This window comes from Aspergillus luchuensis, chromosome 5 (assembly GCF_016861625.1).
Source record: "Aspergillus luchuensis IFO 4308 DNA, chromosome 5, nearly complete sequence".
Classification (NCBI taxonomy): Eukaryota; Fungi; Ascomycota; class Eurotiomycetes; order Eurotiales; family Aspergillaceae; genus Aspergillus; species Aspergillus luchuensis.
The window spans coordinates 916,095-940,618 of record NC_054853.1 but is presented as its reverse complement, the minus strand read 5'-3'; the positions used below and the strand labels follow the sequence as shown (position 1 = coordinate 940,618).

The following is a 24,524-nucleotide window of genomic DNA, read 5'->3' as shown; positions in this document are numbered from 1 at the left end:
GACCACATCCGACCGTCTGCGGCGTTGGCGGTTGGACAAATCAGCTGTGCAGTTGACCAGAGATACTTCTCTGGGTTGGGTGAAGTGGATCTCCACGTCCGCGAGTGAGACGCGAGGTGTCTGTCCCCGCCCCTCCCCCTGCTTGAACATCCCCAACCAATACTGTACTCTGTGCCCATCGAAGCTCCACCGTGTGTTTAGGCTATCTTGTCACAGGATGATCGGCATATCCTTGTGTGACATGGGAGCTGAATCGCAGTTAGCGCTGCCTTGCGACGCAACAAGTTCGTGACCAGTCCATTGCCATTTATCTTCTCAAACCCATTTTCAGATTAGTCCTGTGGGAAGGGTGCATTGCGTGAGACCTTTGTTTTCCCAATACCACACTACCCCACGCAGTTACCACAGTCGCGCTGCCCGTCTCCCCGCCCCCTTCAGGGTTACCTGATAGGGTGGGAATGGAGGCCTTGATGCTACGCAACGTCATAACAACGCCCATAGCTCTCAAAGCCAAGTTATCTGGAGCACCTCGCGTGTCTGCATCCGATTTTGGAACCAGTACTGCAGCATGGTGGTTCCTACGGCAGGGTCTCGGTAGGCTAGGGCTGAGCCAGTGGAGTCTCTAGATCTGCTCGATTTTCCTTGTCTTGCTGTATAGTCTTCTGGGCTTTTCAAACAGAGTTGTTTTGTCTTACTCTCTTTCTTTCAATCTCTCTCTGGCCCCCTTTCTATTTCCCGTCGTAGTCTATTTGCTTCAGCGAATGTTTGCTCTTTCAGAGTTGCTTGTCGTAGCTATCCTGTCGTTCTTCTCCTTCCCAAACCTTGAGGAATATCGTGCTACATGATGGCCCTTTTTTCGGTCCAAGATGGCACGGATGTCCAACCTAGCTTCATCCTCTATTCATCAGCCATGTCTTCAACACCCGAGTAGACCTTATTAGGCAGTCCCATTTTTACACAACGGTATACCAACTGAACCGCTAAGACGAAGCAAGCAATTGCTGCTTCCTGCGACTTTTGAACCATGAAAATATCGCGGGCAAGGCTCAACCAGTAACCAGCAGGTACTGATTCCTCGACATCAATCCACTTCACTCACCAGCAGGTAATCCAACATTTTCGGACCCACGGACGGCTCCCGTTGATACGCCTTGATCCTGGATATCCCACTGCGGTGCTATCTTCTTTCCTTGATACAGTGGTCGAGTGACGTATTCCCTAATCCTGAGGCAACTAGCGCAGTGCTTCTGCGCTCGTTCATACGGTCTGCTTGGGGTTGGATTTTCACAAACGAGTAATTATTGGAATCGTCAACCATAAGCGGGAGCGGTGTAGGCACTCCCTCAGTCCTCTAAGCTCCGCGCATCTCCCCATCTAAGCTTCAGGAGTGTCCTTGTATCGCCATCAACTTGCATGCAAAGTACTTCTCTGTCGCCTCCCCGATCGGCTGGTCAGCGCCCGTCAACTCTCGGGGTAGAGTCTGGACGAAACCCCTCTTGGACGTAGCCTATGCGGGAAAGCTATCCAATCTGAATATCTGCTCAATCACTTTGGGCTCTGAATCCTTGTTCTCTAGGCCGGTGGCAATGTCGTCCACATTGATCGCAATGCTGGTTGACGTTGGGGTACTGGAAACAAATAGTCCTGCGGGAACCTCGCTCTCATCAAGATGATCATGCAGATCAGGTGTGACAGGCACCAGCCCATTCAAGTTGTGGTAAAGGTCATTGCTTGGGGTTGCAATGGGAGCCCCTAGACCTGCGGGAGAGTCAGGACAGGCCATTGGAACTAACTCAGCCAACCATGCCTCCCAGAACTCAGTCGACGTATATGGTTGTAAGTCCACGCTCGTACTGTTAACCAATTGAGGAGTCAACTGCGATGGTAGCGAAGAATCATCTCCTGGCGTAAGTGAGTGCAGACCCGAGTCTTCCATAGTGTCAACCATTGCCATCGATGTCTCGAACCCCTGAGATTGAGAGATTTGAGGCGCCAATTCCATATCATTATTTAACATGTCCCCATAGAAGTCTTCTGGAAAGATACGGCAAGGTCGCTAGGTGAAATAGCCATGTTCAGGAAATCTGTCTCCACTTGGCCTGTCTGAAGACCATCCACTCGATCTAGAAGGCTCTTTGCGCGTGCGGTCGTGTGCTCCGGGCCTTCTCTCTCTATATATGATGGATTAGCGGACGACGGCATGTCAACGCTATTGTACGTAGGCGAGGGCTTCGAGCGGAATGGCATCAACTCGTCCTGGTCGCCGGGGCGAAGTAAGTTTGAGACATAACGGATAACCTGGCGAAGATTGGTCGAATCACTCCCTCCTTGTGCTGATGTCGGCCAAACCACGTTAATCAACTCGAGCTAGAGAACGTTTAGTCTGGGAATTGATCTAATATCATGAAGAATCATCTGTTACCACAGATTCGGTCACACTTTCCCGACTTCCCTGGTTTTTATGCAGTTCATCCAGAGCTCGGTTGAAAGCCCGCTGCAATTAGCTTAGTGATATTCACAACATCCAGTGTAGCTGTAGTCACCGTTTTGTCCTCGATTTCTCGCATCAGTTCAGCCTGTATTGTCTCTTGATTTGCTAAAGTCGGGACTCAAGAAGGGCGTTCCAGTACGAGATGTCTCCAAGCTCAGTTAGGAACAAGCCGTCACTGAACAGACGGAATGATAAAGCCGGGGAAAACAACTTCCCACACGGTCGTTGACCCGGAGATACGGTTCATCTCACAATGCGTGAGGACCCCTGTCAAAGCAACCCATTAGTGCAAACCTGTTCATCGGTACTTTCCCCTATCGAACAGGGGTTCGACGGTTCTGACTCAAATGCTCCCTCCCACGAGAGTCAAAGGTAGACAGGGTCTTGTTCGATTAACGTGTCAACTATTTGCAGTGATTGCTGACAGTCTAGCGGTCCTATATGAACTAACCGTAGAGTTGAGGTGAGCCGAGACAGTCCCAACGTGATCTGGCCTTACTACGTGCGGCCGTCAGTCTAATCCTTGTAACTGTCCAGTAAAAGTGAGCCCATATTAATTCGAGACCGATATGTCTGGCTGTTGCGACCCATCAGACACATCGGATCCTACTGAGCTGACTGTCTTTGCATGTCTGGGCCCGTCAGAGCGATATTTTGGACTATCACAACCACACTCAAGCTGTGTCTGACTCAATGCAACTGTAGTGCCAATCTAGACTTCTCGTTACGTGTTGTCTGGGGCAAGGATGAACTTCCCGGACTGGTTCAGGTTCATCTTTTCTTGCTAGTATAGAGACGAGTCGGATCGCTCCAACAGGCGGAGGCCAAGATCAGCCCGTAGGCACGCACTTTCAAAGCAACCTGCCAAAACGAGGAAGAGGTTTTGACCGGGTGATGTGGGTCTCTCCAATCAGAGATTAAACATTCTGGGTAGCGTTTAAACCAGGAGATCTAGGCCCACCCACTCTCGGAACCTCCATCGGAGGACCCACAGTAATAAAAAGGCGGAACGGGGGTTCGAGGAAAAGAAGCGTTGCGCTCGGCGATCAATGCAGTTGCTGTTGTATTTTCTATCTTTTCTACCGTACACGAGTTGCAGGATCGGATTTGTTACGATGATTTATGTTGACTGAAGATGATAGGTTCATACTCCATGAGTGCGCAGAGACGGTGCCGCCCTGCAAACTGAGTTCAAGTAGCCAAGGTATGTCCGGAATTTGCATTAGCTTCTCTATAGTTCCTTGTACCCCATGCTTTGTATTTCGTGCGTGGTGGTAGTTATTCACAGTAATCCAGGGCATCCATAGAATCGGTCACATGTCGACTGACGGGGTGGCGGTGAAGACCGTAACGTATACCACGATCGCGCGGCCCTCATGGTCGAGCGGTCCATCCAATAATGCCATACAAAAGGCACTCTATTTTGTACTAGAATATTTCAACCACTAGAAGAGTTCAAGACTTCAAAATGAATTTACAGTTTTCAAACATAATACGATTGATTTTAATATTTTTCTTCATAGATTTATTGCTGCTTACAATAGCGGGTAATACATAATACATGTTTTACATGTATTTTAATATATTCGATATATTTGATATACAGAAGGTGTTTAAAATATTTAGGAGTATATTCTCTGCCTGAATGATGAGGCAGCCAAGCAAGACCTGGGCAACTCTGGAATATGGGAAACCGGGAGCCCGGTGGCTCGCAAACGGGGCAAATCATCCGACGAGACTACCGATCTAGCTCTCGTGGTGAGTTCTGTTGTAACAAGTGTAAGTAAGGTTGAGTTGTATTCGGCTGACGCAGAAATCCCTGCTTGCGCTTGCTGAAGCTAGCTGGTCAGTTTATTACACACAAAATGCCCGTCACTCGGACGGCTTCTCGCCGCGCATCGGTTTTAACCCGGATTCCCAATTCTGCTTTGACTTTGGCGCAGCCTGATTCGGCGCCATGCTGAGGAATCGACCAGGCTGGGTGTGACATGCGTCTTCAAGCATATGATGGTCGCCTTCTGAGGTCCCTGGTCGCGGTCAATGGGAGATCCAGTGGGGGATTGGGTAAACTGCCGACCAGGGGTAGGGCATTGAGATGGGTGGAAAAAGAGGGGTAAAAAGAAAGGGGGCAGGAAGGGAGATGAGGTAAAGAGGCACCGAATGATGAAAATAGGGATACTGTAAAGGATAGCGAGAGACTACCGGTAAAAAATGATGAAAAAATCGCCGGGTTAGCACGGTCGATACCGTCTTCTCCAGGCGATCTGTGCGGGCATTAATCTGTTCGAAAACGTGAGATTGCCCGGGCAGGTGCGCGTCATTTGATCTCCCTCTAGTCGGCCCCCTCTAGTCTAGTTGATCGTTGTGGCCTTGGGTCAGCAACATTTGCTGGGGCCGGCTCGGCAAGGCCTGGATCTAGCCCTTTTCGGGAAGTTATTTCAGGGGTTCAACTTGATGTCCGCCTGGGGAAACCGAATGAGCACCGAAGGAATACTTATGTCCTCGGGTTTCGACCTCTGGGCTTAGGGCATGAAGCAGAGAGGCAAACACTTGGATATACTGGAGATTGTATATGATATTACCCTAGATTTTAAGCCTTGTCGCGTGACTCATATTTATGCCTATCAATAATCTTCTGTACATGAACCGTCAGATATATATATCCGGGAATATACAAGCACTATCAACTCGAGAGCGTTGAGTGAAATCGACTCTTTGACCAGCCAGGAGACATGAACGTATTAACAGACCCGCCAATATCGGACAAAATCAAGTTACTCCATGAGCTGAGTTAATGATGTAGTAGAGGGGAGAAATGGATTGCAGCATAAAAACATGGAAGAGCAGAGGCGCAGTGCCCGCGTACCAAGAAGCCCTGATGCCCAATTTCTGCTGCTCTCTGTGCTTAATCGCAAATCTACAGACCGCATACAATGACATTTCGAGACTTAGCGTCCTCGGCCAGCAGATCACCCTGCACTATAGGGCAGCGTGAAGGGGGTCTCACAGTAGGATAATAAGCGATCTGCAGGGACCTCGCCGCAGACGGATAAAGGTTTTTGTCTCGTCCAACAGCCAATAAGAAGGGCACCATGCGCGGCCCGATGCCCCACCATTCGGGACATCATCGCGGAGAGCTAATTTGCGGCCGCATGTCTTGATTCAACTTGGGTTACTGCCTCGTGCGACCGGAGACGTGGTATGTTAAAGGCCACAACAGATCGATTTTGGAGGGTGCATTCAACGACCGTGACGGCATCCCATTGATTTTTTCGTCCCCTGCACCAAAGAAGGTCGTTAATATACCGGACTGCTTGGCCCGTCGCACGGGGCATGCTCTTACCGGGGTGATCCCGCGGACCCTTACGAACCCAAAGCGTCTCAAAGCCGCGACGGTGCGCACATTTAGCCGGGGACTGGACGGTCGATTTGGGACCCTGAGTTGATCGTGCGGCCTGACCGTGGTTCTGCGTGTCCCGGGCGACGCGTGTAGGGGCCGGTGGCCTCATCTCCCGCATCCTTAGGGGGCCTGAGTCGTCTGAACGATGCTCGGAAGGGGTGGGGGCGCTAATCGAGACAGGGCTGGGCCAAGTCCTGTGCTGGCCACGGCCCAGTCTCCTGGGGATCCGATGTCTGAGCCGCGATGGCGTCTTGCACATCGGGCGGCGGTGCCGTCTTACGTCTTTCTCCAGAAGCCGGTATTTGGTCCGCAGAGACTCTTTCGTTCTGGGTTTGCGCTCGATCGAATATTTCCGAGCCCTCTCCGGCCACATTAAATGGAGATGGCGCGCTACCCATGATGGATTGTCCTGTTCCTCGCCGGGAGTCCAGGCCCGGTGGTGTCTCTTGGCCATGGGGAGCGGGGGTGAATTCGCAAAATGTGGTGTGAGTGGGGGAACTGCGCATGCAGAAACCGGCGCGAATGGCAAGATCCAGATACAGTACATGCATTACCTGCCATGTGGAAGACGTACAGCACTGCGAGGCTACAATAAAGAGGAGGGGAGACCAGAAAACACTTAAATGAGGAGGATTCGTTGTCCTGGGTTTCTTTCCCCAGTGAATGCCGTCGCATTGATCCAACAACACCCCATGACTTGTCCACGTCGCCCACCGGTCAACTTGCCTCATTGCCCAGGGGTTGTCCGAGCTCCACAGGTCAATACTACCTTGTGCGATCGTGTCAATGAGGGAAGGGAGCCTTGAACCACGGGCCAGGTGGGTCAGTTTCAGAGACCAGACAAAACGAACTCTGGTATAGATCAGAGCAAGTAAGGTTAACTTAGACATTTGTCCGCTCTGGGCAAATACCCCATGGCGCTTAGATCCGCAGCACAGCAGGTTGTCGCAGACCTCAACCATTGCTGTGTCTCGCTTGGTCAACTATGGTGACACCGAGCCATCGTGGGAAAAAGAACCGATGGGCGATTATCCCTAGCCTGCTTTGGCTGACCTTGTTGCTTAAAACCCACCTGCCAAAGCCAATGGCGTTCCTTTCCCTCTTGCCAGGCCAGACATTTCAATTTCTCCGGCTAATTCTCCCTTCAGCACGGTACATGCGCAGTTGTTTCTCTACGACTTCTGTTGTCATCGGGAAATGCCAAAGTCAGAGCCGCGGGCGGGCATCCGCGCAAGCATCCGGAAGACCGAGAGTCGCAGTACCGCTTCCGACCCACGATCCATTCAAAGACTGGAGCCCGTAATGCGTTCTCCCCAGCAGCCTCTGCGGCCCCGTCGACGCCCATCCACGGTAAGCCTTCACGTACGGTTGCAAGTCCCGGATCGTTCCGCTGACTCCACGCACCCACCAGCTGGCACAGGTACCTGGCTCTGGTTCACGAGACCCTCCTTCTGCCCCATCGTTGGAGAACCACGAGGCATGTTTGGCTACCGTCGAAACCCTGGAGCAGGAATTTGGAGCGTTGGAGAGGGACAAGAAGACCCTGTTGGAGCGCCTTCGAGTCGTCGAGAGTGAGAAGCAGAAGCTGGTGAACGACCAGCATCGGTGGAAACAACAGCTTTCCGAGCGACAGGATACTCAACAATTGGTGCTTGAAATGCAGCATACCGTCATGAATTGGCACCAGCGGCTTTGGAGCCCTACTGGTTTACCGGAAAATGCGGACCCTGCCGCCTTGAGAACTGCTCTACCGGCAACGACAGTGGCGCCGGATATGTGGACTATACAGGAGGACGGAGGGGTTTCATTTGACAACAACCATGACATTGCACCCGGCTCTGATGACTTTACGCAGCTTCTTCAATTCTAATTTCTCTGCCGTAGTAATCGATATTCTTTCTGGGGCGAATGCGCACACGTATACCGATCAATGATGGCGGTGCCTATCGTGGCAAGCAATGCATATTGACGCTCGCTGGAAGCGGCTTAGGAACGTCTGATGTATATAATTGCCTCCTGGGTGTGCAGATGGACTGGGTGATGCTGGGGTGGGTAAACTGTCTCTTGTATAGCGGGCAGGCCTGCTCCACGGACAAACAATCTCGCTCGGCAGCAGTACTCGACACCTAATTTACGATCTTATCCGCCTATCAGCAAACGGAGCATGGGCCAGATTTCACGCGGTCAGATCCAGGAAAAGAATAACCAACGAACGTCTAACGTCCGAGCCCGATAAATGAGGGGTCCTCGGAGGTGCCAATGAAGGAAGACTCGTCCTAGTCGGTCTTCTGCGTGTCTGCACGCATACACTCAATCCAGATCTCACACCTTTTCCCCGGGCACCCCCGTATCCTCTAAATAGAAGTTGCATAAATTATACCAACCCAATGGATGAAAGGGCATCACCGTCGTAGCAGCTAGCACTGATGAATCTTGAGGACGCGCGGACACCCCAACCACCAGCGAACACGAGGCTTGGAAGAGGCTGAGGAAATGGAAGAGGAGCTGCGAAGAAACAGAAGAGGGATAGCACTGCGCGACGATGCAATCGGCGCGCTGACCAATTTTGCGTGCACCTTGCAGCAGAAACAGCAAATACTCGTGTATGCAGTGGAGTAAGAGTTCAAAGCGCCGCACAAAGTGACGATCCCCGAATTGGTGGCGAATATCTCGACGTGTTGAGAGACATTTCCGAGAATTTCCGTCAAGACCCGCGGGCGTCTGTGTCAACTCGGGCGCAGCTCACTCGTCCGCTGAAGGCAGTGTCAGTGATCAAGAATCGCATACGCTATCTACTTCTGCCGCACCCGCGTCGCGCAACCGATCGAGCCGCGGCATCGGCAACAACCGCCCGTCAACCAAGGGAGGGGAAAGGGCACGAGCCGGCCGAGACCATAAAGAGACTTCTCGGAAAGACCGACATTCTACGCGACCATACTGCACCATTGCCTGCATCCGCGGCTTGGTCAACCGATGACCTCTGGATTAAACATGCTCCAGCTGGAAACCTCACGGTGGTCAGTGACACGCCATCGGACCGCAGCAGTTCATACGCCAGCTCCGTCGTCAACTTGCCTGAGATTGAGATCTCGGATTCGAACAGCTGCACGTGTGTGGTCGGACAGGGTATCTCATCAAAGCCACGCTCATTTCCCGCACATAGTCTGATCATAAATGCTACGATTGTGAAGAACCAGCATCGCCTTCAAGCGAAAGTGGGCATTTACCACCGGCTTAGGAACTCACAAGGACAACACATCCCTGTCTGTGGACTCTAAGCCTCGCGTTGTATATTGGTACCACGGAAAATTAATGGCGCAGATGATGATCTTGGGATGGTCCGGGACGCGGTTTTAGCATGTCCTCCATGACGGGGACTCCTGCTTCTTTCATCAAGAGCGCGACAAAGCTCTGACCGTGCTCCAACGGCGCGGACTTATTCGCTGAGACAGTGAACGGTGTAATATGCTGCGGGAGGACCTGATTGGCCATCTAGTTGCCAGAGACCTGGAGAATGTGAAATGGTGGAAGCGCCTTTGGGCCCTTGATTGCATTTCGGACAGTAAGCGGCGTACTCACTGCGTCGGAGCGACGAAATATAAGCCCGGCTTCGAAAAGGTGGAAAATAAACAATATGGCAGAATCTCTAGCTTGTGACAATTGATTTGGAAACGTTGCAAAGCATGCCGCCACAAGACGTCGTGGTCTTTATCTTAGACCGCTTACTAAATACGCATTTTGCAACACGAATCGTACATATTGCAAGAGCCCGACTGCACGGCAGGCTTGAGCGGCGGAACTGTTACACGACTTTCTAGGTAAGCTGCTAGAGATACATACTTCCCATCAACCAGCCTCCGTCGACCGAACTTCTTCGAAAATCATATATTCGATTTCGCGGCTAGCTCCGAGTATTTGTAGCTCACGTGGTTGGCATCCGCCTCCACAAGAGCATGTTCAGTCACCCAACAGTGGCTCAGATCATCTTCCCCAACATTAGTGTCCCGATGAGATTATTCAAAGTTTCTTTCCCTCCTTGGATGCTAATAGAATCCCATAACTGCTTGCCACCGAACATAATGATACGATCACTGGCTTCACAGTCCGTGATCTCAAGGCGGTCTAAACAAAGTTCATCCCGAATGGTCTTAAGTAATGATTTCCAGGACTCTAGAGTTGGAAGTTCGATTAATTCCAGATACACGTCGCGCAAAGTCATTTTATGGGCAAGAAGTAGCCTAGCTAAATGGTCTTCGGTACCACTGACCGTGTCGATCTCCAAGACGCGGAGATTCTTGAGGCAAATGCCTTCGCTTAGCGCCTTAAGATCCCCTGTTTGAATACGAGAATCAAACCCTAGACGTAGCACTTCAAGCCCGGAAAACTGCACGATAAATCGTACTAGATGCCTTGCCCAGGGCAACGCACTTCCCCTCTCTGGTGGCCCAACTGTGAAACGTAAGGTTGTGAGTGTCGAAGTAATAGGACTCATAGTGAGGCAGAAATCCGGGAGCTGCAGCATTCCTGGGTCCACTGGAACTCTAGACAACCCCACATTGAGTTCAAGCCGCTGCAGTGGGACACAACCTGCAGCAACAGCAGCGAAGATGACATGAATAGCGCGAGCAAAGAATTTCCGGCTTTCTGAACTGTCCAATGTGGAGTTTGGTTCAACACCGGTCAATTTCTCGAGAGAACGAGCCCCCCAAGGGCGGTGGTTAATATCATACTCGATGAATATTGTCCTGCAGTTTGTTGCCTTGGAAAGGGCTTGTGCGAGACATGCAGTATCGTAGCCTGATGCTGCCAGATGGTCCTGCTCGGCTAAATGTTGTTCATAGCTGATTTTATTCACTGCAGCGGCTTCTTTATTCCGGGGATTGGCTAGGTGATGTGCTGTAAGGTGATCAGGGTGGATCACGAGAACACGCAATGCACTGCCAAAAGCAGGGTGGGTAGCCACATTTCGAAGGGTCTCAAGGCTATGTCGGCTTAATATGTGGCGTCGCGTCTCAAAAAATCTCATAGTGAATTCCTGGAATGACCTTGCTCGGAGACTTCTGTTGGCAAGGCGAAAATTGAGAAAATCCCTACTTTCCAATTTCCTCACAATCATGCCCACAATCTCTGTCGGAAGTTTATCCATATATTGGCTGGATTATAGCAGGTGCTCACTATTATTAAGCTTTATGGTGGTTTGACGGAAACTAGTCAACAGGCTGTTGCATGGTTGGGATAACGAGAGTTGTGGAGGCGATGCAGAGCAGGACCGCTTTTGGACGCGGCTGACCTGGCTCCCAAGACAGATGGGACGCAGATCGCCGCTTGTTTTTCCTGGGGAGTGGCGGCTCGTACACTGTTTATACGATTCGTGATGGAGGATCTAAGAACACCGAAGCCCTCTCTCAATGATGGGTCCTTCAGTGTATGAAGAGTTGCGTTGAGCTCGATGAGATAGAAATTAGAACCTTCAAAGCGTACAGGGACTTTTTGTTACAGTAATTTATGATCACATGACTCGGGATTTGGGGGACAAAAAGATGTACGGTTGTGGCGTTGAATACGCGGCCTGCTGCCTGGGTGAATTGTTACCTGAATTCACGTGAGCGGCTAGTGTACAGTAGACCCCGCCAAATCGCGGTCTCGAACCCAACCCAAAAGATAAACAACGGTAATACATACATCAATTACATTAAGATACCTCTTAAAAAGATCCAACATTTCACATGAATTTCCGTAATATATGAGGTCTTGGTGTTAGAGTGAGAATAGACTGGATTCTAGTTTAACTTGACTTAAAATTAAGGAGAGCTGTCTTTTACATGGGCGGGATAGCACATATATATGTCTGGTCCCATCCCTGCCATAAGGTTCAGCCACCATGATACTCATCACAGCCACCGTGATATTCAACAGAACCCATGGGCGGGTTGGGGACCCCCGAAACCCAGCCTGGGTAACCCGTGGGCGGGTTCCAAAGATGAAAACCCAACCCAACCCGCGTTTTGGCGAGGTCTACTATCCAGTTATGATGTGTGTCTTGCATAAATCTGACAGGCTACCAGAGGTAGCCTGATCAGGACATGCAGAGAGGCTAAACAAGGCAACACTACAGCTATAAATAGCTGTACTTACTCCCATCGATAGTGAAAATATGATCACACTTGTACCTCAGTTCAGGTTTCCAATTTAGGCGAGGGGTCAGCGTATGAGTCATCATCATCATCACTATATCACTGCGGATATGAACGGGCAACGACAGGCCGATTTGGGAGGGAGGACTAGGGAGAAGGTCGTTTGAAGAGAGAAATCCGGATATCAAACACTCGTCATTGAAGGAGATTGGCGTTGAATGCTCGGTTTTGTGGCACGACGTTGGTGCGCGTGCTTCATAAAGGTAGGTTGACAGCGACGTCATTAGCCTCTTCCTATTAGCTTGTGCTCTATAGCTAATGAGACAGACGGCTCTGACGTAGCTGAAACTCTGTCAGAAAGTAATGGGTCAGCGAATGAAAGAATGTACGGCCTTATACAGTGGAAGTCACCTTATCGGGTAGGCGAAGGGCCAGACACTTATGCATCACCTGCATGCCCTCGACAAACACACAGAGTGTTTAGAAGAGACGGGCAGATAAGACTGAGAGGGTCCATCGATCATGAGTGATCGACGGCGCCTAATAGCTTAAACAACCAGGAAAGGGATAGCCTCCTGAAATAATAAAAAAAATATAAACAGTTCCCGGTAGACTCCTGAACCATTGCCACTATCAACAACACGCCAACCCCTAATGAACATGTGTCCAACCAAGTTGATGGGCAAGTTTATATTTGATGTATTCACCAATGCGAGAAGACCCGTCCGAGTACACTGGCTCCACCTTCAATTTTTCCATGTCCTGAATAACTCGATCGATATGTTCACCTACTGCACTAAGATGAAGAATGCGTGCGATAGCACGATGTATTTCCAAAAGCTGACGAAGAGGCGGCTCGATGTTTCGGTCGGGAGTGATGAAGAGCTCGCGGGTAACAGGGAGATTGTAGGCTCGCCAGATGCGTTTAGTCTTCACGAAGTCAATCCTGTATGTGTGCTCTTGGTTCTGGACCGGTTCAAATGCAACTTCAAAATTACCAAACAAGCGGTGAAGATCATGAGTCAAAGTGAGTGCGTTCATTGGTCGGTCAATATCAGTTCCCTCGATCAAGTGGAAAGCTGTAGGGTTGAACATTTTGAGGATTTTGTGGGCGATATGCTTTCGCTCGGTCTAGAAAAAGATATGTTAGCAAAAGATCATATGTATAATTAGTAACATACAAGTTTCGGCTCTCCTTCAATGTTGCTAAGAGACATGAGAGAATGAGGAATGATATGCGCCACTTCTAGGAGCGCCATATCGCTGCTTTCTGGCAGTAAAGAATTCCCCTCATCATCCGTCAGTTGGTCCCCATGGATGTTGTACCGTGCTTCACCCTCCAGAGCGTCGAATTTTCGGGTTATAACGCATCGATGTCGGTCACGCACAAGGCAGAGATGCCGCAAATTAGAGACACGTTGCGGGGTGCCAATAGCTGGTTCTGACGACATAAGTCGAGAAACAGATGCTGGCGTAGGTTGAGGAGTCTTTGTGGCCAATGCTTTGACTAGGAAGAGTAAGTATCCCATTGTGCAGGTACGCGTGGAGTGACATACGTGGTAGAAAGAAATTATCTATTAGATACATGGCAAACTTAACTAAACTGTGGCCAAGCGCATGTCGTTCTTCATTCGTCCATCTCTGAAAATTTTGCATGTTCGAAACGGTCTCAGCCAGGCAAATCTTCTTTTGCTCGTCCTCTGAAATTCCAAATCGATCACGCTCAATGAATGTGAAAAATAAGAGAAGAAACTCATCTTTAACAGAAATCTCTTCTTTCGTGAGGCGTACAAGGGTGATCGGCTTGTATTCCTTGGTCGATTCCTGCAGAGGCTCGAAATAATGAATGATGGTGTTAAAGAGCTCAATTGCTTTGCCATGCTCTTCTGCCGTCAAGTGTTGCGGCTCAGGAACGATTACCGATTCCAGTGATGTACGGTGCCGGCGATGAGGAACAGCCATTATAACCGGATATTATCGCGAATCCTTCAAATCTTGAGTTTATGCGTGAGTTTGGCTTATGGGCGAAGAAGATCGTAATGATTTCGTGTTTTATCCGAGACATCGAGGAGAGATAGCGGTTCTTATGATGGCCCAAAGGTGTTTGTCTCGGGTGCGTTGAGGAATGGCACTTCGGATTACGGATTACGGATAAACTCATACCCCGTACCAGCCAATCATAACCGATGGCTATGCGGGTACTGCTGCGATCCATAGTGTCCGCTGATATGAGGGCATGGCTCCACTCAGACGTAAAGTCTGGGGCTCCCCATGCTCTGCTAGCTTCCATGTACCCAATGACCTCAGTGCTCTGCCTCGTCTATTTTCTCTTTGTGTACGGCTCCGAATTGCCCAAGGAGCCCCGTTCGTAGCATGAATTTGGCTTCTTGCATTGCAAGCTTCGGCGTGTTCAGGATTGCTCTTAAGTCCCTTTCTCCTTCGGGCCTCCACTGCGTCTCCCGAACATTTTCTCCCGTAGGGATTGGAAGTTAGGGCAGGCGAGGAGTAAGGCATGATGGTTAACTGAAGCGTTGTCTTGGAGCACTCCTATCAGGAGTCTTCATTTCGTCTGCTTTTCCTGTTGATAGACTTTGTTTTCCTGCTTAGCTAATAAGCAATCATTAACGTAAACCACAATCGCGCGGCCCATACAATCGCGCGGCCCATCTTGCAATTCCATACAAAATATATCTTTCTTAGAACTACTATATCTCAAATATTTCTTTATTTAGAGGGCTATAACTCTGTATATAGATTATAAATATAGTAATAAATATACCAGGACTATTCAAAAAATTTTAACTAATTAATATATATTAAATATCTTGATAATTTAAAAATACAGGTAATTTACATGTATTTTATATTACCAGCCAATATATATAGCAATAAAAATCTTAAAAAAATATTAAAATTATATTCATTGAAATAATAATCTACACATTCAAAATAAAGTCTAATACTTTGTTGGTGGTTGAGATATTTCAATTTAAAAAGTAGTTTTTATATAGCATGATTAGGTGGGCCGCGCGATTTTATGGGCCGCGCGATTGTGGTTTACGTTAGCGAAAGTATGCTCTGTCAGTGGGACGGTTGCGGTCAGGTCTTCAATACGCAGCTGGATCTCTGGACACATATAACGCAATGCCATTTTTCTCCTTCTCGCCATGAATGCTCTTATTGCAGCAAAGTTGTGGAAGGGTTCGAGGAGACACACCTTCATGCTATCAGCCAGCATCAGGTTGCAGTGTCGAACGAGCATTGGACTTATCGCGACGGTGAAGAGTGTTTCCTTGACTTTTGGGATGGACTGGGTTCCAGGGTTTTGTGCTCCTTCTTGATTCTTTCCGAGGAAGTTTAAGGGAATTGCAGTGGTATACTTGTTTGTTTTCAATTTTGTGAGAATGTCTTGCCTTCGCCTACGGTCATAAGTGTCGTGGTGCAAAAGGAAGCTTGATTCATCTTATTTGAAAGGGATGCAAAGAAGATATACATACAGCACGAAGTCCGAGTTGGTTTCCGATCAACTCGTGTAGATGGGCAGGAATTATTTCCGTTTTGCCGTATCGTTCCCGAGTAGCAACAGCTTCATATCACAACAGAACGGACAAAGCCCCCATGAAACTATGAGACAGATTCGGATCACAGAGTACCAGTATACCTTAAATTCATTACTCCGTATCAGTCTTTGTCATTGGGCCCACGCCTTACCCTTGAATAAGGCAAGAGAGGGACCCTCAATAACAGAGCAAATTCACCTGCGCCCAGAATGTTTTCCGGGCTCCACCTCATCGTGGCACGAGACCGAGCGTGACTTAGGTAGCACAAGGCTCCATGTGAGACATTGCCGTGGACGAATGAGACGGCATTGCGCCGGCTGGGTAATTTTTATTTGTCTTGTTAACGTGGGTCTAAAGTGTTCCTAGGCAATGGTGACCGACACACTCAAACAAGGTTTATTGCTGCTACTCTAGTCTCCCGCTCCACGGTAGGATTTATTGCTCGTTTTTCCAGATATACGACCCCTGGTTCTCTATTATTCGGTTCTCGCATATCCCCCGCTTCGAAGTGTGGAGGCAGATCTTGTACGAGTGCATAATGTGCGGTCCTGGCAAATACGGCCCTTGGCATGGGGGGAAAGTATCAAACATGACCTTCCGGATTACTCTACAGATGAAAAAGGCCGGAACGAAAGGGGTCAAATCTCCATCTTGGGGTGGTGAACCGCAGAACGTTCCCCTGCAATCAGGCCGATCAGAACCGGTAGTCTAGAGCCGTTTGCTCAGAGCAAGTACATGTCTCCCGTCGAGAGAGGTTTCCTCGCAATGTTCTGTAATATTTGTCCCAAAACAGAGTTTTCATTCCCAGCGACCGTGCTTGGGTTTTGGCGACATCAGCAATGTCATCTAGATATCTCCAAGTGTCCAGAAATTTCCGCGTATCATAACAAAAGCCTAAACTTTCCCAAGTCATTTGTGTGTATGAAAGTGCTACCGGAAGCCATCTTGACACCATTGCCCTCTTTTCTATGCTGTGGAGTCAATCAAGTTGTTGAAGCCGACTGAATACCGATTGTTTCAAGCATGCCACCCTGTTCAAGATACTGCTTAGGTCTCTGGCTACGAATCTGTTCTCGGTCATTGTTTAACAACGATGCTGCTTTCAGAATCATCCTTTTGTATTGTTGGTTGATAGAGTGTTTCATTTGTCAAAATTTCGATCAATCCAAGCATTTCACTCTTTCATATACCTCGTCTCTATTTTCAATTGTCCATTGGAGCCATTTCCACTTGTGATGCTTCCCGAGACGGGATAAAGAACACACCATCTGTCCGAAATGTGGACTAGACCTTATCCGTGGATTATATTGATTATGGTTCTCATTTGCCCCATGCAGGCCAAGGAAAATCTAGATACTGCAGTAAACGCCATGGTCTTGACACTGGTTATCCATGCTTAAATATGGTGTTGATACCGAAGGCCTCCTCTTTTCTCTTGGGAAAACGGATGAACGGCAAGAGTTGCGAGATTGAGCTAAGCACCGGTAACTTCATCTGTATTCTCCTTTCGGCAGCATGCCACGTTTGGCTATTGTACTTTCTTCGATATCACATTGCAGAGTAGCTGATATCATAAGTAATGGGATAAATCCAAATCCTACGTTAGAGGCAGCAGCGTTCGTCTTCTGCCAGCTGCCAGTCCAGTTGGCCGCAAGAAACCCAGTGGTTCCGCCACAACAGCCACAGAAACTTTGCTTTTAATACGTGAGCATGCAATGTCCAATGCAACAGCATACCAGGTGTTTGAGGCGTAACCTCCCAAGCAGAAAGGACAAATCTGATACCACTCTTCCTGTTCTAAAAAGGCTATTATTTTGTACTTATACGGAGCAGTCATCATTGTCCTGATGCTCAAGAAGGGATGTGCTGTAACATAACAGGCCCTTTACACTCATGACATCTACTGGTTTGGAATGGTTACACCCAGCTGAATAATACGCGTACCCCTCATATTTCAAATCATATGTGAATCATGCCTTACACTATCGCTGTCCTTTTCTTCTTGGACCACCTTAGGCCGCATGCGTTGCAAAGACTTTTTCTTCCATCGGGTCCAACCCTCCATAGCGGTGATATACGGGCCGAGCATTCCGCACATTCCCCTTTGAGCGGTGCTCTCTTTTGTCTCCGAAGCCCTCTTCTGTAAGTATACTTGCTTGGCACCGTCAGTACCCGCCTAGTTGCTTTGTTCGTATGGTCAAGGTCGCGTGGATGTAGTGTCTTCTCAGGACCCTTCGGTTGACTCCTATCGTTCCCTTCGTGACACCTGGAGACATGGGGACAGTGGGAATACTCGGTGCAGTAGCTTGCTGCTGCACAGTTTTGGCCACTTCCCCATGTCTCCAATATGGCGAGTATAGGAAGATATTCGGAGCTTTGGAAATGTTTTCGCATATCTTGTATGATATTCCTAAGGATTTGGACGGGTACTTGTTGAAGAACATGTTTAATCATTTTCACACATGCTACGGACCAATTAGATAAAGTCCTTATAGTTTCCAGCATGGATTGCTCCAACCTTGTCTGGATTGCTTGAGTCCGTCCCCCAGGGGTGTCTGGAGCTGTAGGGATTCAACTATATGACTCAGGAGTGTCCAGCATGTATTGGTAGATAAAGGGGCAAAAAGAAGTTCCCGATAAAGGCGGATGTGGATACTGTTATCCAAGTGTGGAAGGCTGCTGTTCGAAGTCTGAGTCTGTCGAGACGCGCAGATGCACTGCTCGTCTTGGTCACGCGCTCGATTAATCTCTGCTGCATGGTATGAAGGGATCTTGCTCGACGTTAGCCTGTAATTCCCCACTCAGCGCCTTTCCCACTGACAAATGACCCTTGTAGTACTTCCTTGTTTATTCCTGATCTGCAGCAGCAGCATGTCTCAGAAGTGCCCGTGTAGTAGGATATAATCTCCTTCGAGAGTACCGATGACCTAAACGGTTTGGAACAATTGAAACAGAGGAAGAGCTGGTTAAGAGGCTGTTGTGTAGATTCTGCGCCGATTCCATGATTGGCTAGATTGGCCCATGGTGGTGAGTATATCTCGAAGGTATCCGGGCTTCGTTAACTAACTTCTTGTCTTGTCATGTAGGTCCAAAGGGCTGTAAGAAATCATTGCTACTTTCCACCGAAAGCTTGCTCGTCAACATGGCAATCTGGTCAAAGAGTGGCAAATGGTATCAAGAAAGGCCATGGAGCAGAGGAAATAGAAATGTCGTTCACAACATAGGTTGGAGCCGGTCAATCGCGAGGGATCAAATCGTTTGGCGTTGTGGGTAGATGATGTCTCAGGGGTAGGGTCCATATAAAACTTCGTGCACTAACCCTGGGCACTTGGCGAAGGCCCCCGCACGACCGTGGTCTCATAATCAGTTCTGGGGAAAAAGCATGCTGCGGGCACTAACGAAAATCCATGCCACAACCCCGATGCCCACGACCCCTTTGGTGGGGATTTCATGGAAGGTGGTATGTCTCTCCATATGGGTGCGTACTACCTTTCTTGTGAACATGTTAGTGCCTTCCAAAGATAACTTCGGGGGCTGGACGGTGAAAATGGCGTCTGGTTTCCGAAGGCACTATTCTCGTTATAGCAGAGCAATGCTCTCTCAATAAGCCGGCCGAAGTCTGCCGCTAACCTCGGTTTTTCTGAGGGAACGGAACTATTCCAGCTTACGACATCGATTCAAGGGTGTTCGCATTCTCAACTTCTTCTTCAATGAACAAGGTCTGATTAGATTCCGGTGGGCCACCTTACAGTGTCTTAAAATATAAATTGACGAAAGCGAACGTTTTGTGAACATGTCTGCTTTCAATCGTGTGAAAAATTAAAACGTTGAACAAGCGACTGGCCGATATGGGCTCCATGAGTACGAGATAGACGCCCGCGGGATTCGACTAGATGACTAGAAATCGAATTATGTCAATGGCCAGCCCAGCAAACTCTTATTCATTTCCCACTCAGCTTTCCCCCCAACCTGTGTCTTTGTATCCTTCTAGCCGCCTTTCCCGCAGCGATGAACCATTGTGTCTTGGCGGAAGATACAACCCCTACATGAGCTCAGACGTAGAGAGGCACACCAGGACATGACTCCCTACTGCCCATCTCTGGCAGCGTTTGTTCTGAGAATGTTATGTTCCTTTTTTCTTGATGTCCTTGTTTCTTTCCTTTTCCTTTTCATAGGGCTTTCTTTTTTCATTCTTTTTTTTTTTTTTTTTTTTTTTTTTCTTCGTGTCCTCTCCCCTTTCTCCTAATATATATATCTGCTAAGAACATATGAGACATCAAGGTAGTCAGTTGACTGCTTACATCAATCAGACAAGGTTAAACTGGCTATTGTATAATGAGACTGGGGTTAAAATCCGATCGAGGGATGGGGTCGACTGCATGAGGGTTACTTCTACACGCCGCCGATGCCATGATACGCATCACAACGCCAGAGAATTAAGACTGAATACCAGCGTATTACAATGTATTGACCTGGCATGGTCTTTTCATGCTACTTTCCTCTCAAATTTCAGACGCTTTAGGCGACCCGCATCAGGCCCATAGGCTTCACCCTTGGCTAAACTACCCCTGCCGGGACGGTCTTTGATTAGTTCCATGCCGTAAACAGATAGAAGCTTTATGCAAGTGCACTGACTGCTGCCTGTATCCACTTTATCTTCCAGACTGAATTCGACCGCCCCGTCCCGCGAGACGGAGGAACATGTCTTGGGTTACAGTCTCTCTTCCAAGATTCTTCGATGATAAGGTTTTGGTCAGCCAACGAGCTTCCCTTCCCTTCAGCATTGGAACCGAACATGCATCGTATCTTCCTCTTCCTATTTGCCCGTAAAACCACTTGCCTTTCCCTTTGGTACAACTGCCTAACGCGCAACAACCAATACTATTCACGCATGAGCAATATCACATAGCTACTAGAATTCTAGCTTACGCATGTGGGATTGGCGTGCCAATTGCTGCTTGCCCGGTTCTCGCCTTGAGCTAGACTGTTTGGCATTACCAATAATTTGAGGGCAGCTCTGGCTATCACATAATGCAGCGGGGATTGCGGTGATCTAGGACCCGTTTGGTCTGTTTGCTTGGGTCTCTAATGCATCCTTACCGAGTCGCCACCTTGTTCCTTCTTCTCAAATATGTGGCATTAATCCTACTGATTTGTCTAATCCTCAGATTTCCACATACAACGGGGGCATATTTTGAACGTCCCGCAAACCTATTTCAAGCTCATTGGCTTTTATTTGTCTTGTTCTTGTACTGCCCTTGCTCATCCGTCATGCTGTCGCCACAAAAGGAGATTAGAATCAATGATCTTCTTAACTCCGCCCCTGCTAACGTACCGGATGGAGATAATTTCTGCGATGATACATGGTCAGACGCTCGCAGTGAAAAGCTTTGTAACCTTGCGCTGAATAGCAATAGGCCCCCGAGTTGCTTCCCTGGCAACACCCCAACCCATAGTGCAACCGCACCCGAGAATCAGCAGGAGTCGGGAGGGGTGAGAAAGCGTATCACCAAGACTTATGATTGCCCCATGATAGGATGCTCAGGAGTATACTCAACCTACGCCAAGTTAATGAATCATTTTCGGAAAAGGCATCTCACGGGTGCAACTGAGGGTGGTCAAAGTCGTCCTAAGGTACAAAATTACCATCACCGTGATCCCGACAATCAACCAGCAGCAACCAAAAGCTGCAAAAGCCAACGAACGGCATTGTGACCGGGTTAGTTGGTCCGTGATTAATTGGTGCATTATCATTACTTTGAATTGTACTGATCCCTTTTGCCAAAATCCAGTTAGGAAGGGAAGCAGCATCTTCGATAAGAACTACTCTCTTGCCTTCTGAATCTGCCGTACCTTTCAGCGACAGCGGGTAAGAAAGCTTAAAGGTAGGAAAGAAAACAAGAGGCTACTTCTGCATGTTGCACAGAGATGAGCAAACTGGTTCAGAAGAGGGCTCTTGGTCATTATCATCAATGAAGAAAATTCAGGAAGCGTGCATGTATACAAATACTGGTGATCGAGGGGAAATGGATATTTACGCAGAGACAGGGAGTAGAAATCGAGATATTGAGCGTCCCGGTTATCAATGTCGAAATAAAGAGTGGCTCTTATGTTCACCCCGATATTGGGAGATTAGGGCGCGACCAGTGAACTAGCAAATGTGCATTCAAGGAAGCAATCGCTGACAAAAATAGTTGCCAATGTCACGCGGGGCGTGAGATAACAAAAAGTTGGGGAAGTCAAGATAGCATAGCCCATATATTCCAATTGAGGATCCGCGCGACATACCTGTCAGATTGGTCACGCACCCTGGATAGAATCTCGAAACACTAATTTAGAAGCTTTGGCAGTTGCATGACTGCTGACTCCAACTTATCCTTGGTAAATTCGCACGTCTTTAGACTGCCCTTCAAGAATCGGTTTCAACCTGAGGAATCGGTCCCAACTTGGAACCTTCTAGTGTTCCTGGACCGTGTTCCGCGGCGAGGAGCACTCGGTCGGCGCCAGTTCGATTGCCCTCCCTATCAGATATGTATCCCGGTAAAAAAATGTTGACGTGTAGTTTGAAAAGAGACGGGAAGAGGAAAGGCAGATTGGTCAGGCTGTCCAAGTGGTATTGGATAAGCCTCGGAAGACGTTTCAGACTCTCATAACTTGGGTATAGACCATGAAAGACTACGAGGACCAGCCGAACAGAGGGCGAAGGCTTCGCGTAATAGAACCTCCGTGAGGGGCCATTCCAGAAATTTCATCGGTCCTGGAACCTTGGTTTTAAGGTTCTGTTCGTCCCATCCACCTCTATACCTTGCATTCTGTGAAGCGGTTGAGTGCGAACTCTCGTGGTGGATATTTGGATCGCGTTTCGCGGTTAACCTCCGACGACTCAATCGTGAACTTGGCGAGAGGATCATATTGGGAAACGGACTGAATAGAGAGTTCCTGTTCAATCATTCCCATATTAGAGATGTAACCGACTATGGTCACACAGTGCGGGTATAGCGATCCCAAAATCACAGGGCAGGCAATTGTTCCCCAGCGGGGGTGAAGGTGGTGGTGGTGGAGGAGGAGGAAGAGGCAGTCGGGACAGGTCCTACCGTCTCGGTGAGAACACGGTCGACAATTGGCCGCGTAAACTTACTGGGATCGAGAGCGGAATCCAGTCCCTCATTGCGGAAGTTATAGGCCATGCTCGAAATCTGGAGCGGGAGTAACAAAGCGATGCAGGATCTTCCAAATCACGGTGTGCACTTGCGCAAGGCTGGCGTATTATATACACGGTGAAGTCGAGAGCCAAGGCATGATCCTCTCGCGAGGAGTTCGCAGGTGTTGGCGAAACACAGGACACTGGAACATATTGTCGATATAGCGCACAGGGAAACAAACGTGAATGAGGCCTGGGTCATGGAAGGCTCGAGATTACCTGTAGGCGAGCTCCTTCCCGGCCCTTCATCGATGGAATCCTCCTGGCCGGTTGTGATACGCTTCCCCCAATGGCTGTTCCGTTCTTGGACATTCACACCTGCATCGCTAATTTCGAAGAGCCATGATCTGATACGAATCTGTAAGCACACCACGCAGACTTATTCTGAGAAAGAACAAGGCAAAAATAAGAGCCCTGCACAAACGCCGCCTCCAGATCGAGGTAAGCAAAGCTAGTTTGGACAAAAGCGTCCAACCAAATGGGCGGGAAAGGCATCACCCCACTACCAAATCATGGTAAACGCAGGCGTGTACGAGGGCGTAGTGAACAATAAGCCCCTGGACTAGATGCGAGTATAGATGAGATCTACTGAATACTTACCTGCTACATTTAAATTTCGCGGCTGCTATATCATAGTAATTCATGCCTACTGTTCAAACTTAATACAAGTAGACATGCTTGGATGACGCACACATCAACAATTGTCGCTGAGACCTAATGGTCCTCCTTGGAACCTTTGACAAGTCAGTAGATACGTTCAAATCCTCTGGGCGACATACTATATTCTAGCATTCGTTTTTCCAGTTCGCGGCGCTGCTCCTCTAGTTGCAGAGAGATATGCCAGGCCTTTTTGACCTCGTCAATATAGGTTTCATCCACCTGAGAGAATGATAGCCGCAAGTAGCCTTAGATTATCTGGGCAAGCTCACGACTACTCCAACTTGGTGACTCTTTTCGCAGCAGAAGCATCGAGTCTCCGGTCTCTGGGTGAGCCGAATACTTCGATGGCCACACACTACTAGCCTAAAGTCTCGATAGCATTCACGGCAGAGGAACAAAAGCTTGGTGGCAGTGGGGTTCCTAGCCCCAGCCAAGGGCGTATTGGACAGAGTAGCCATGGAGTATGGCGGATGGCAACGCAGGATCCAGACGGAAACGGCTATTGATGAGTGTGAAAGTCATCGCGGCAGTTTCCGAGAGGAATTGCAGCCATTATACCTTGTAGACCAAGAATAAGATATTACCAAAACGAGGGAAGCGCAAGGGCAACCAACAACCACAGACTATCCTTACGACACCCTTGCTCTCTGTGCGTCGCTGGAAGAAATTAGTCGAGCGAGCCAAGAACACTGAGGGACGGGCCTGTCTGCTGGGTGGTTTAGACCGCGTATGTGGGTGTGGATGTATCCTGGAGCACCAGCCAGTCTATGGTAAGTCGTCCTTTAATAAAATGAAGTCTGTGCGGTAGTATGGCACCCACATCACCACAGAGACAGAGGAATGACGATACGGAGGTGTTCACGCATGCAGATAGAATGATTATCATTATCCCATGCATAATGCCGGCCATTGGGCTACATGCTACGTGTAGAGAGGTGTCGGCTGCATTCATTCCCCACTACCAGATTACGGTAAACCATAGTGTGCTTGCCAGGAGGTGCAGCTCGCGCCATCCGTGGCCGAAAGAGCAAGCGAGTTCTTCCAAGTTCCACTTGATGCATATTGACTTAGGACCATG

At 48.7% G+C, this 24,524-nt stretch overlaps 8 protein-coding genes across 8 annotated transcripts; 1 reads left to right on the top strand and 7 right to left on the bottom strand.

Annotated features, from left to right (window-relative positions):
• Nucleotides 1-1,507: 1,507 nt before the first annotated feature.
• On the bottom strand, nucleotides 1,508-2,017 carry AKAW2_50335S (uncharacterized protein; the record flags this gene model as incomplete). The annotated part of the gene is made up of 1 exon (XM_041690142.1): nucleotides 1,508-2,017. The coding sequence occupies one exon, from the start codon at nucleotides 2,015-2,017 to the stop codon at nucleotides 1,508-1,510; it is 510 nt and encodes a 169-aa protein (XP_041543756.1).
• Nucleotides 2,018-5,663: 3,646 nt separating this feature from the next.
• Nucleotides 5,664-6,009, bottom strand: AKAW2_50334S (uncharacterized protein; the record flags this gene model as incomplete). Its single annotated transcript, XM_041690141.1, has 2 exons — nucleotides 5,664-5,770; nucleotides 5,835-6,009. The coding sequence occupies 2 exons, from the start codon at nucleotides 6,007-6,009 to the stop codon at nucleotides 5,664-5,666; spliced, it is 282 nt and encodes a 93-aa protein (XP_041543755.1).
• A 49-nt stretch (nucleotides 6,010-6,058) lies between these two features.
• AKAW2_50333S (uncharacterized protein) lies at nucleotides 6,059-6,289 on the bottom strand (the record flags this gene model as incomplete). The annotated part of the gene is made up of 1 exon (XM_041690140.1): nucleotides 6,059-6,289. One exon carries the CDS (start codon nucleotides 6,287-6,289, stop codon nucleotides 6,059-6,061), a length of 231 nt encoding a protein of 76 aa, XP_041543754.1.
• A 799-nt stretch (nucleotides 6,290-7,088) lies between these two features.
• On the top strand, nucleotides 7,089-7,761 carry AKAW2_50332A (uncharacterized protein; the record flags this gene model as incomplete). Its single annotated transcript, XM_041690139.1, has 2 exons — nucleotides 7,089-7,241; nucleotides 7,303-7,761. The coding sequence occupies 2 exons, from the start codon at nucleotides 7,089-7,091 to the stop codon at nucleotides 7,759-7,761; spliced, it is 612 nt and encodes a 203-aa protein (XP_041543753.1).
• Nucleotides 7,762-9,867: 2,106 nt separating this feature from the next.
• Nucleotides 9,868-10,917, bottom strand: AKAW2_50331S (uncharacterized protein; the record flags this gene model as incomplete). The annotated part of the gene is made up of 1 exon (XM_041690138.1): nucleotides 9,868-10,917. One exon carries the CDS (start codon nucleotides 10,915-10,917, stop codon nucleotides 9,868-9,870), a length of 1,050 nt encoding a protein of 349 aa, XP_041543752.1.
• Nucleotides 10,918-12,676: 1,759 nt separating this feature from the next.
• On the bottom strand, nucleotides 12,677-13,987 carry AKAW2_50330S (HNH endonuclease signature motif containing protein; the record flags this gene model as incomplete). The annotated part of the gene is made up of 3 exons (XM_041690137.1): nucleotides 12,677-13,156; nucleotides 13,207-13,532; nucleotides 13,582-13,987. 3 exons carry the CDS (start codon nucleotides 13,985-13,987, stop codon nucleotides 12,677-12,679), a joined length of 1,212 nt encoding a protein of 403 aa, XP_041543751.1.
• Nucleotides 13,988-17,562: 3,575 nt separating this feature from the next.
• On the bottom strand, nucleotides 17,563-18,695 carry AKAW2_50329S (uncharacterized protein; the record flags this gene model as incomplete). The annotated part of the gene is made up of 4 exons (XM_041690136.1): nucleotides 17,563-18,050; nucleotides 18,104-18,356; nucleotides 18,407-18,594; nucleotides 18,653-18,695. 4 exons carry the CDS (start codon nucleotides 18,693-18,695, stop codon nucleotides 17,563-17,565), a joined length of 972 nt encoding a protein of 323 aa, XP_041543750.1.
• A 3,688-nt stretch (nucleotides 18,696-22,383) lies between these two features.
• AKAW2_50328S (uncharacterized protein) lies at nucleotides 22,384-22,772 on the bottom strand (the record flags this gene model as incomplete). Its single annotated transcript, XM_041690134.1, has 2 exons — nucleotides 22,384-22,524; nucleotides 22,680-22,772. The coding sequence occupies 2 exons, from the start codon at nucleotides 22,770-22,772 to the stop codon at nucleotides 22,384-22,386; spliced, it is 234 nt and encodes a 77-aa protein (XP_041543749.1).
• Nucleotides 22,773-24,524: the final 1,752 nt, after the last annotated feature.